At 37.8% G+C, this 13731-nt stretch overlaps 1 protein-coding gene across 1 annotated transcript in view; it reads right to left on the bottom strand.

The window, feature by feature from the left end:
• Positions 1 to 13731, bottom strand: part of pip (heparan sulfate 2-O-sulfotransferase pipe) — a 93416-nt gene that overhangs the window by 78637 nt on the left and 1048 nt on the right. Inside the window, exon 2 of the mRNA XM_034975435.2 lies at positions 12008 to 12289. Coding sequence (XP_034831326.2) covers positions 12008 to 12051 — 44 coding nt within the window. The 5' untranslated portion in view covers positions 12052 to 12289. The remainder of the gene's footprint in view (positions 1 to 12007; positions 12290 to 13731) is intronic.

Genomic DNA, 13731 nt, shown 5'->3' on the forward strand with positions numbered 1-13731 from the left:
TTGTCTGTAACACAATTTTAATTTTGCTAATACGAGTACTTTGCTTATTTTCATTATTTATTTGTTCCGCTCTATTTTTTTTTACATATAAGTGCATACCAATTTGATTGATAGTTCATTAACACATTCACTTTTTGTATGTGTTACTATACTTATATATCTTTCAGCCTCTACCTACGTTTGGAATACAATCGAGCTCCGTTATTATGTGGAGGCTCTAATCAGATCAGCTTCATTGCAAAAAGGTTGTACAAGAACTCGTCATAAACATTTTTAATTCTTTTTGGGGCCCTTATCAATATGTAGGTACTTATTTTCTGCGAAAATGGAGGTAAGTACCCACAAAAATACAGAAATAATAGAGGTCGTGGCTAGTTATCGCCCTACCGGCAAAGCCGTGCTACCAAGTGACTTAGCAATCCGGTACGATGCCACGTCGAAACCGATTAGGGATAAACCTATGTAGTTTTATAGAACTCGCCTTGAAAGTTAGCCCGCTATTCCTTACCACCAGGTGAGATCGCAGTCAAGAGTTAGCTTGTATTGGAATAAAGAAAAAGATTGTTATTACTCACTGAAAACAAAGAAAAGTGAACCCACGGTCATCAATAGAGTAATAATTATCAAAACTTGTTTTAGTATCTTAATTTTTATTAAGATAATAAAACAGGTTTATTATCTTAATAAAAATTATTTTTAGAGCAGTTTTTGACTGCTCTAAAACGTCAAGGTCAACGATTTAGTTACTCAAAGAAGAACTAAATTACTATGTACCTAGTACTTAATCGATTACTATGTACCTAGTACCTAATCGATTGACGATATTTTTCCACGGTGTGATCGCAATAATCTCAAAACGACTAAAACCAAAATCTATTTCGAAATAAACGATCCCGTTATCGATAACTTTCGTGGAAAATCGATTCCTACCCCAGATCGCGAGACCTTGTCCAATTCATCAATGGAGTTACACGCGCCACTTACTTTACAATAACCTTTTAGCGTAATTTGAGAGAATTTCATTGTCTTTACACATAACAAAGCTGTCTTAGCTTTGATTTATCTGTCGATTTGATCTGTGGGCAACTGCTTCAGCTTGGGACCTCATTCAGCTTAAGCTTTATCTGCACAAGTCGTTAGCCTTTATTTCGTCCGCGTGGAATCAGGTTTTTTTAAATCCCGTGATTGAAGGACAAACCAACAAACAAACACACTTTCGCATTTATAATAAGGGTACTGAGGTACTGAAAACAAAAAAATATTTAACTACCGACGTTCAAATATTGATTCTAATCTTATCTAATTGACCACGTATCGTAAAAAATTAACAAGTATTTAGCGCATCGAATGCCCTCGACTGCTTGGTCTACCGTAACTACCATATGGAGAACTTAATTAAGCGGGTATAATGATCTCTAACGAGAAATGACATGCGGCTGGGCACTTACGCGCTGGAAAAGGATAGCTGGACAAACATTACTCTATATAAGGTAGTAAGGTACGCTAGATTTGACGGCAGTTCTTTTGTACTCGCCACTTCCTTTAGTCTTTTCACTAGAATGCCTAGAATGCAATCACCTAGAATGCGTCAAAAATATTTTAGTGTTAGTTTATAGTTTATAGTGGTTATCAAGTTGTAAGGCTTCTGCTAGGTGATTCTCTAACTCTATGTCTAACACTAAATGATAGCCACCGATCTTGATTAGTTCTACATTGCTGCTTCACTGGGTGATATCAAAATATTTTTTCGTAGAAAACCTTCAACGAATTAAAAAATGAGCCCCGTGCCTATCATTCAGTGTTAGAAACTGAGTTAGCGAATCACCCCGCTGGGCTGAGTTGACTTTGTGCTACCTACATAAGATTGTTTTTGAAAATACCACTCCCAAGGGGGTAAAATAGTGGGTTATAATTTGTGTTGTTCACGCGGATGATGTTGCGGGCATAAGCTAGTTAAAACACCAGAGGGGAAGGAGAGCCCTTTCTAATGTACTCTCTAACTAGACAACAAGCCAATCCATTTAACAAATTTGATAAGCGTATTACGAATCATAATATCATTTACTCGAAATATAATAAGAATACACGGAGAAAGTGAGACCGCCTCTACAAAAACGGACGGCCAACTTTCTTGGCGACCAAAATTTTTGCTCATTCTTGCGGTTGTGAACAACTTAGATGAGATATTGAGTTATTTTTTTCATAAAATAAGTCACATATAATAGAATTAGCTTAGATAAGCTCGCGATTTCGTCTGCGTGGCCTACATAAATTTGAAACCACCATTTAACTCAGTTAGGGGTGGAATTTCGAAAAAAATATTTCTTTCCAAAGAACACACCCATCAAATCATGCGGCGTTTTAACTTTTTGTGCCAATTTTCATGTCAAAAGTACGATTTAGTCCTTATTTTTAAAGGTAAACCATACTTTTGACATGACAGTTCCCCCATAGAGTTAAAGTGACGCGTGAGGAGTCATTTTGTACTGACTATACGTCCGTTCTATAGAAATACAGAACGGACTTGCTAAGATTGCGATTTAAAATAATGGAAAGAAATCTACGTACGAAAGGTTGTGTTTTCTGATGTCACCTCACGTGTCTTTTTGATAAAACTAGGACAAATGTAGCAAAAAAATTCGTCGTGTTTTATTCGAATATAATTCTCTAATACTTATTTCAATATTGTTACATTTACGTGAGTGTAATTGCGCGCGTATTTCCGCTAATTTTGTCCCTGGCCTTATAAACACAATCGCGTGTGGCCAATACCGTTTACATCGCTATAGGTACCGTCAACACAAAATGACAAAGGCCTCAAGATCAGATAAAACCTAATGAGGCGCGTTGAAGTAATTATGGAGACATTAGGTTTAATTAAGCATCTTATCACAGATGAGCACACAATCACAGAGAATAAACGCCGCTGTTAGAAAATTCAATCCAATGTGGCTAATTCTGTTGTACACGATCTTCTCTAAACTAAATTAGCAGGTCTAAATCTACTGCTATTCTTTTCAGCATTTCGAAGGGGTTAACTATAGCTACATTTAGACTAATTAACCAACTTCCAAAAAGGAGAAGGTTTTTAATGTACCTATGCACCTACACCGTTTAGTTCGAGGTTTCTGGATCGATTTGCAAATTTTTTTTCTTAGCCTAGAGATTGTGTTCAATGTATTTGTCATCTTTTAGCCAGCTATGAAAATGTATGGCATCAGGCATCGCTGACGTAAGAGGATCGGACACGGTGCGATAAATTTTCAATGTTTAGTATTGTCGCTTCAGCCGCGGCGCATTCGTCGTACACGTCAGCCGCTTCAGCCGTGAACCACGGAAGTGTAGCTGTACCTTTAGACAATTACTTGTAGGTAGGCGAAGCGATAAGTGCAGCGGCCAACGGTAATATCGTGATAACAAAAAGATCAATTTATGCGTACTGACCCCGACAACGATATAACGCACTTGTAACTGTTTATTAGGTACTTATTCATTCAATTTACATACCTAGCATAGTGTTGACAAAGCTGCCTATTCTGTTACACCGAATAGGTATAGTACGCGACAGGTCGAGATGGCAATCGGGGAGAGAACACCCTGCACAACCGCACAGCCCCCGCGCTAACCCGGTGCGGGCGGTGACGTGCGGTGTGCGGGGCTTCCCCCCGCCTCATATCCCGATTGCCATCTCAACCTGTCACGGGCTTTTAGAATCGGTGTTGAAGAATGTTTGTACTTTTATTGCCGGCTCTTGTCAGCAGAATCTGCTTTCGAACTGGTTGTTATATATTATATCATAATAAGTTGCACAAGTCGCCTTACTTGAAATAAATATGTGCCTGCATTTCATTTAATTTCAATGACTAGTACCTTAGAAGTAGACCTACGTGAATATAGTGTGTTAATCAGTCAGTTTTTCTTATAATACTACAATAGGACCACGAAGCGTAGTGGCCGATTGTAGCCTTAAGTATAAAAGACTTAAATGTTCTAATACTCAGTCTATCTATGCTAGTTAGCACTATTACTGTAAATACAAAAACGGCATTTACCTGCATTTACAACAATGATAAAACGGGATCGGATCATTAAACTTTCTAGGTTGGTTTTCTACGGAGGCCCAGTTTTCCCTGCTCCGCGCAGTTTCTTTACGGATAAAATGCAGCTTAGTCGAGCATGCGACTCGTATTTGTACTGAATCTCATTGTTATGACGGACGTCAATAGGTTTTTGAATTACGCATCGTGTATAACAATAAAATGGCTGTGCGCTATGCATGGATTTAATATAAGTAAAGCATGCACGATTATAGCCCTTAAGTTAAGATGTCGGCCTCCTATTCGGAGGGGTCTGGGGTTCGATCCCGGGCACGCACCTCTAACTTTTCGGAGTTATATGCATTTTAAACAATTAAATAATTGTATCATTAATTGCCTTAGCGGTGATAGAAAACATCGTGAGGAAACCAACATGACTGAGTTCTCCAAAATGCTTTGCTTGCTTGTTAACTAGGTAATCTATTACTTAGCCTTAGAAACGACAGCAGCATCGAGCGCATCGAAATAAAATAAAGGCGTATACGAGTAGAGGACATTTTAGCTGCGCCTTCTACCTACCTGCGGAACTTATCAATATTAATTCTTCGATACACACGATGCGGCCGAATCTTGCTGCTAACGTCACATGTCGTCTCGTAGTAAGTATACAATTAGCTATAATTAGCCCTTCACGAGTGATGTTCACTGCAGTAAAATTACCGGAACGTAAATAAAATTAACATACCTAAACGCACCTTCCTTGTTAAGCTAATTGGCAATTCACGACCTATTAGAGGGATCGCTCATAAAATCAGACATTTTAATTACAACTTAATGTCTTTCAGAGTTCCATACCCGAATGGGGCCAACGGTACCCTTATCACTAAGCCTCCGTCTGCCACGAACCTCTGTTTTGTATCTATTCTACCCCCTCTACAACCTCTCGCACTACCAAGGGTCACTGGTAGAGATCTCTCATAGAGATAAGTGCTTCCCTATCCGGTTTTACTTTCTTTTTCTCTTTATTGTAAATGTTTTTGGTACAAATTAAACGGGCTAACGTCGACTAAATACGTGAGTAAAGTCGGTTTGTCATACATGTCTAAAGTAAGTACATAGTAAGTATAACTAGTACGGAACCCTTTGTTTGCGAGTCCGACGCGCACTTGACTGGTTTTTGTAATAAAGTGATAAACAGACGGAACTTGTAGGATTATTTTTACATCCTTGACCGAGCTGCACTCGAAACCGAAGACAATTTTTCCCACGGCTTGCACACGAATCGATTTCTTTATATACTTGAGAAAATTCTAATTTAGCAAATTAGAAAACTGGAACAAAGCGAGGCTTTTAAAAAGAAATGTTTTAAAAATGCGAGAGCGAAGTGCAAAAAACATGGTAGGTAAGTAATGTATGTTTATAACGTCAGAATACGTAAGGCACAATTATAATGCAGTGGTGGGTAGAGCCGGGGTAATTATGGAAGATGGACCGTAGCGGCTAAGTGAAGCAAGAGACTGAGCTAGCTGTCCCCAACCCACCTGATAATACTGTAGGAGATGACCATTGATGTCGGAGGAATCTACCCCGAGATGACCATTGATGTCGGAGTAATCTACTCCGAGATGACCATTGATGAAGGAGGAATCTACTCCGAGATGACCATTGATGTCGGAGGAATCTACTCCGAGATGGCCATTGATGTCGGAGGAATCTACTCCGAGATGACCATTGATGTCGGAGGAATGTACTCCGAGATGACCATTGATGAAGGAGGAATTTACCCCGAGATGACCATTGATGAAGGAGGAATCTACCCCGAGAAGAGCATTGATGAAGGAATCTGCCATTTAATCGACGATACGAATCTACGAGTAGGTAAAAATCGGTCGATTGCGACTGCGACAAGAAGGTTCCGTAGGTACCTACAAGAAATTTTAAAGAATATTAGCCATGGCCTTTGACTGACATTCCCCTTTCCTCTCCAATTAAGCGCGAAGCTTGTGCTAGGAGTAGGTACGACAATAGTGCAATGGGGTTTGAACCGGCGACCTTTCGAATTTCAGTCCGCACCTTTAACCGTTGAGCTATTGAGGCTATATTATAATGTTTTTTTTTTAATTTTCATGGCAGCCTTTTTAAACTTCTTATTATTTGTGATTATATAGTGGCAATAGAAATACTCATTCTGTGAAAATTTCAACCTTCTACCTATTACGGTTAAACTGACCCGCTGACAGAGAGACCGACGGACGGACAGCGGAGGTTAAGTAGTAGGGTCCCGTTGGCACTCTTCTGGTACGGGACCCTAAAACACCCAAAACGTCACGAGTAGTAGCTGTATGTTAATAACGACAGGCGTAAGGCACAGTTATGATTATGATGCAGTAGTGGGTACACTAGCCTATGCAGTTACTATCGGAAGATATAACCGTAACGGCCAAGTGAAGCGTGAGACTGGACGAGAGCTAACTGTCCCCAACACAACTAATAGTGTAAGAGACAAAAGCTTTAATCTAAATATATAAAAGGAAAAGGTGACTGTCTGACTGACTGACTGACTGACTGATCTATCAATGCACAGCTCAAACTACTGGACGGATCGGGCTAAAATTTTGCATGCAGATAGCTATTATGACGTAGGCATCCGCTAAGAAAGGAGAAAATTCAACCCCTAAGGGGGTGAAATAGGGGTTTGCAATTTTTGTAGTCCACGCGGACGAAGTCGCGAATACCTCACTGAATAGCTAGGCTTAGATGCTGAACTCTTGCACCTAGAAAGCTGAAAGGCATTGAGGTTCTTTTTATAATGTAGACGAGAAATAAGGACGGATTTTTTAAACTCCCATCATGGGAGCAAAGCCGCGGGCAGTGGTTAGTGTCTGTGCAGGTCAGATGGATGAAAGACGTACTTATGGTATTTAAAAATTGTTCTAGGTACGCTATTAAATGAATTAAAGGACTTAATTGGGCATAGTGATTATTATGAAAGAAAAAAAGGCACTGTTCTAGGCTGACCTAGTTCGTACAGTAATTGTTAACATCTAATTGTGGTAATAATAGCACGCAATGCTTCTATTGTCTATCATAGAAAATGCAGAGTGCTGTCACTCTGTACGACCCTGTAAATTAGTGTGGATTTTAACGACCGTCTACCAATCCGAACATGGCCAGCGTGGTAGAATATGACCAAAACCCTTGTCACTTTGAGAGGATACCCGTGCTCTGTAGTGAGCCGGCTATGGGTTGATGATGATGATGAAAATTAACGACCACCAGCGGCTTCGCTCTCTTGGGAATTTCGAAAAATCTGGGTCTATCCTTGACATAGATTAAAAAGGGAACCTCTGTGCAGTTTCAACTTTCTGGGCCCAAGGGATAGTCAGTGAGTGACTTTTCTTTCTGTACGAATATATTTACGTTAGTATTAGTGTATTAGTTACCTACAGGTTAACGCAGTATGTAGGTACTATTAGCGCACAATAGGTGACGTACGAGTTGCAATAGAACGATTTTCAAACAGGAGATATAGCACAGTTAGGGATAAATAGTACATCCAGTAGGTACCTACTTAAAAATAAAAGTCATGTTAGAATTTCAGGTAATTTTGAAAATTAGTTGTACTTACTCGTAGTAAATAATAAATAGAGCTTTTAATCTGTGGCACTAACTACTACCTATTAGGATTTTTGTGGTCATTTTGATTGCGGATGGAGGTGGACAGATGTACCAACTGCGTTACTTGCGTCCTGAGTTACTCACAATGTAACCTAAAGAAGTTTTACTTCAAAAATAAGCAGGTATTTACATTATATAATAAACATTACATAATATATACTATCTATTCCTTATAATACAAACCATGAACACTTTTGTAACCGTCCGATGACATCATAAACGTACGAAAATTAAATAATATAATAGGTATATACTTAATCCACAGATTATTCAAAATTGCAGATATAATTTATGGAAATGGCGCACGTAGACATCTATGAACTCTCTCTTCGATAATAATACCACATTGCACCATATTGGTAAACCAAAACACGTGTAATAAGTACCAGTCAATTTAATGTAAGATTACGTAAGCAACAGTGAATGGAAAGTCAACTTCAGAATACGAAGTAACTAAATATGTGAAAGACGAAAAATGGTCCAAAATTGGTACCCATGCGATTACTGAACCGTTTCGGTTATATAATACTCGTAGGTACCTATTTTTGTAGCTCAATTTTGTGTGCTTTAAAAATATTAAAAATACTACTATAGAATGACAAAATACCATACCAGTTTATTTATTATGAAAATATATGTATAATAATATTATGAAAGTATTTATTTTTATGTTTGCAAATACTTATGCGGAGTGAATTTGTTCGAAATGTAGGTATGGAGCTTATAATAGGCAAATTAGAGCACTGGATTTCGGGGGGCGGTCCACTGTTATTTAATGTGTTTTACAAAACATACTCAAAATGCACCCCTGTCAGAAAATATTTAAAAAAATTATGGTCGCTTCGCTCTCGTCTTTTTTCAATTACTTATAAGTTGTTATTCTAAGTACTTATAGTTATAACTCTGGTTATTTGTAATACAAAGCTACCATTTTTTTATTCTGCATGAATATCTATAAAAATTCGACCAAAACACCCTCAAAATTTCATTTCTCTAGGACCAGCGGTTTAAGCTGTGCGTTGATGTATAAGTCAGTTAGTCAGTCAGTCAGGACTTTGAATTTCTATACTATATACCTACAGATAAATACTTTATCTTGAAAACAAAAACTCGTCAGTTGTATGTTATCTTATGTGGAACATTGCAAAGAATCCAGAGAAATTGTTATTAGAAAGTTCCAGATACATCTAAATAATTGCGAACGCTCTGAATAAAGCGACAGCAAGTGAGATAATTGTTGCATTTCTCACACTCGGAAGCTGTTCACACAAATGTTACATTTGTGCGACATTAATAACTGCAGCTCGCTGATTGCGCTTTAATAATGCATATTATTGTATAGTACGCGACAGGTTGAGATGACAATCGGGGTATTAGGCGGGGGGACGCCCCGCACACTCAAATGTCGCCCGCACCAGTTTAGCGCGGGGGCTGTGCGGGTGTGCGGGGCGTTCCCTCCCCGATTGCTATGACGACCTATCGCGTACTATAAGTAGGTTTATTAACGCGTAGACAATGACATTCATAATGAGTAAAGAAACACTTGCATAAGAAATGTAAATAACCTATACCTCCTATTGTTGTACCCTACGACCTGAACAAGCAAATTTGTGCTTTCTCATTAGATGCAGGTTTAAGATATCTTACAAATATATTTTAACACCATATCTTACAAATTCAACAACCGACCATCAAAAGTGTAATTTACTTATTACCTATTTTGAATAAATTATTTGAATTAATGCTTCTACGAGTTGAACTTAGACGTAAGTTCAGAATAATGCCACCAAAAAAGCACATTCAATCTATCGTATATCTATATTGCTTGCTATGGACCGCTCGTTGCTAGGGACCGCTCGCGGCTGCGCTCCAGTGGATAATTTAAAAAAAAACTAGGCTTATTCCTTGTTTGATATTACAAAGGGACATAAATAAATAAATCTTTATTAATTTTACAAAACGTATTAATAGCAAACTAATGTAAGTTTTCCTTCTGTGGAAAAATATAGGATTTGTGTACATTATACAGAAAGTTCTGTGCAAAATTTCGGCTTTCTAGGTCCAAGGGCTCGGGCTGGATGTTGATAAGTCAGTCAGTGTCAGGACTTTTCTTTAAGCAAAACTATTTAGAAAATCCACAACCACATGGGATTTTATATCTGCTCTGTCTACCTGTATGTAACTTTTTGCGGCTAAACAGCTGGACCAATATTCGATGAACTTTGGAACAGTGATCTCATACTACTAGGACAATCATACATAGGCCACTAGGCTGCATAAAATGCCGTAATCCCACTAGAAAAGAAAAATTCCTAGGTAGTTACGTACCTACCTATCATATTTCTTATATCTACAAGTTTCTGCCGTGTCTCCAAGCAATAAATTATACTGCATCGGATACTATTGCAGCAAAGCTTATTATTTCTCCCTTGTTTCGTGCGTGGTTGGACTTTATCGGAATTTATGGAGCCCGAACAAAAACGGAAAATGTATGGATTACCTATAATTAAGTCTACATAAAACTGGTAATTTCTTCGCCGTATGCTCTTCCTGTAATGAAATCATAGAGATCAATGAATACCTAATTGTCAATGTTTTATGACATAACTCCTGCAAACGGCCATTTCTGGTTTGCGAATTTTCATTAGGTACAGCTATAAGTTTTAGTAGCTTTACAAGTTTTAAGTTAACGCTACTAATTCTGTCTAAAGTAATTTCGTTTTGTTTATAATTGCGATATTTTAGTTTTCTTTTTTCAAATAAGGAGAAAACGACCTAAATAATCGTTATTTTTATCTTGTTTTGAATCAAATCGATTCGTGAAACGACAGACTAGGTACATTACGTCGCCGTGGCCCGTGTGTGAAGATGCTCTTGTATTCTGATACTCTATTGTTAGCAACAATGCTCGTGCGCAAGAAGACTGCGGTAAAAAAGTTAAAAAACTCGTCCGTCATAACATGCGTGTCATTAACCTTTAGGAAATCTAGGTATGTTTACAACTGGCAAGCACGATATCTAATCGACTAAGCTGCTTAGGTAGGTAACTCCTGAGTGTACTTAATTCTATGATCTTGAGCTTCTAGACAATATAATCTCAACCTAGCAAAGATAGTAAAATTAAGAATTGTATAAGCGTACCGAAGACGTTTCTCAATAAATCAATCAATGGCATACCTACGTACCTAAGTATATCAGTATGGAACAGTGCTCTTGTAAAAAAGTCTGAAAAAAGACAATCCAATTTGTTAACATTTTCCACTTACTGAAAAAATACTTGTCTGGTACAACTCATTATTTACATACCTGAGTAATATACGTTCGTTTTAGATATATTTTTTTAAAGAATATTAGCCAAGTTTATCGTGATGACTAATATTCCCCTTTCTCCTCCAACTAAGCGTTAAGCTTGTGCTAGGAGTAGGTAAGTACGACAATAGTGCAACGGGTGGGGTATGAACCGGTGACCTTTCGGATTTCAGTCCGCTCCTTTAACCGTTGAGCTATCGAGGCTCTAAGTATTATAATGAATAGCTTGGCATAACACTAAATTCTGTGAATTTATTTAAGGATAAACACAAAATCGAGTAGGTTTAGTGGTGGATTTACTAGTTCGAGAGTTTAGCATTTTGTTCAAGTCGTGCGCGTTCGAATAGAAAACATGGCTGGATCCGTGGCTCGGGAGGAAATCTAACAGATCCGCTCACGTGCGCTTTAATTGTTTAGGCACGCTTTTCCATTTTGTTGCTTGGTTTATCTCCTTGTTTGATATCGTTTAAACGTTTTTTTACATCCAAATAAGAAAAAGTGCTTAGTTCTTTTACCTCCTCTAACTAGGTATTTCAATGTTTGGTAGGTAGGTTTGAAAAGAGTATCTATAAAATATTCATTTAAATACCTATACCACTTAAATGAATATTTTATAGATAGAAGGTTTTTACTTCAATGCAGTGATAGCCTAGCTGGTGGTTAGGGTGTCGGCCTCCGAGTCGAAAAGTTAGAGGTGCCCGAGATTGAACTCTGGACCCATCTAATAGGAGGCTGACGTCTTAACCACTAGGCAACCACCGCTTTTTTCGAAAGTGTGCTACGTTTAAACTAAAACCTACTAAATCCTACGTAGCATTAAAAACATCAGTTTTTCAAAATTTCCACTATTTTTGGCGATAACTCAAAAAATACTTTTTGGAGTTACTTAACCGGATTTTAACAAAAGGACGGGCGACAGCAACATAAATCACAGGTTGTAACGTTTCACACAGTCGCGTCGTCTGTACAATTAAGATGCTTACCGTTTAGGCACGCTGATTCTCCGTTGCCGAAATACGTGGTCCATTCTGTTGTCTTTTCACTTTTGCCGACTGTCCCACGGAGAAAATTATAACGAACTTTCACTTGTGTTGATTTCGAGCGAACTCCAAAGCATGCACAGTATCACTTAAACACGTATAAAAGTATGTATGGCTGTATTGTTTTGCACGATGTAACTGTCCACTCACATCGTCAGCATTAATTATTCAACGATCAACGAGGTATTTCGAATTACTTTACGCGGTCCAGTGAGTTTATGCCTTCTGTGGTGGAAAAGGTGGTTACTTTAGTTTATGAATCGGAATATTAAATAGGAAATAGGTAGTCACACTAAGGGCCTACGCAGCCTGGCCTACTACAAATGGCAAAGACAAAAAACTCAGTGGGCGTTAGCCATTTTGGGGCACCAACCAATTACAAACATGTTTTCAAAAAACATTCGAAATCATAGTTGCGTTTGTGATTGGTTGGTGCCTCAAAATGGTTAATAGCCCACTGTCATTTGTATGGGATTACGTAACAGAGAGAGCCCTATACTTCTCTATGTGGATAGAGTATAAAACTTACAGCGAAAAACTCCCTCGCCTGCGCAAACCCTAAATTCCTAACTTAGGTTAAGTAACTGTTCCTATTCCCCAACTCAAGTTTAACAACTAACGGTCTACTTCATTTTATTCTATATACCTACTTACCCAAGTCTATTATATTAGACCTAATATAATAGAGGAACCTAATATAAAAGAAACGTTATCCTTTGTCGTTTTCCAATAGTACCTAATGCATAATATTGTAAGATCACTGACATCCTAATCCCTCTTGCCATACAGCAACCGGTAGTTAGGAAGGTATCTAGAGTCTAGACAAACCACTTCCATTTAAGTCGGCATCCAAGTAAAGCGCATTTCTTTAGTTAAAAACCCGTCTTTCAATTGGGAAGTCCGACTTAAATATCCCTTTACTAAAGGATTTTCCTAATCAAATTCGATTATAATAATTGCGAACGTTTTAAGATTTGCTAAATGAAAAATTTATTGGAAAGCTGCAAAGGAAAACAGGTCCAACATCAGGGGCTAAAGCTAGTTCTAAATAAAAGTTACCTACTTAGGTATAGATATTAGATAGGTACTACTCTAAACTAAAATAATTGTAGATATTTATTTTGTAGACGCGCAATTATACTACATAGGTAAGTACTTATGCATCTTAGTCTTAATTAATTTGCTGCAAAAAAATTAATAGGTGTTAAAATAGATTAAATGAAAAATGACTGTGTATTTCTTGTGATTGTGTATACTTGTGGATCATATACTTTCATGTGCCGTTTGCGTTAGCGAGAGTTCTGAAAATAAACGTTAAAATATACTCAGTTATAATAAATAATTAATTCAGACGGTTTTAGTATAGTGCCTACCTACTTAGTTACCGACCTAGTAGATTTCATATTATGCACTTTTGCTTGAATACAGGTTATTCAAGTGAATGTACAATAAAGCGAGAAAGTGAAATAATAATGAGGTAACTACTTACCTACCTACAACACGTTTTTTTTAATTTTTCTTGAAAAAGGCTAACCACTAAAATATAAATTAAGCTGTTATTTTCAATTAAAGGAGTAAAACCGGTAAAGGAGTGGACTGAAAACCGAAAGGTCGACGGTCAAAACCCGTTGCACTATTGTCGTACCTACTCCTAGCACAAGCCTGAC

Source organism: Maniola hyperantus, chromosome 14, assembly GCF_902806685.2.
Source record: "Maniola hyperantus chromosome 14, iAphHyp1.2, whole genome shotgun sequence".
Taxonomy (NCBI): domain Eukaryota; kingdom Metazoa; phylum Arthropoda; class Insecta; order Lepidoptera; family Nymphalidae; genus Maniola; species Maniola hyperantus.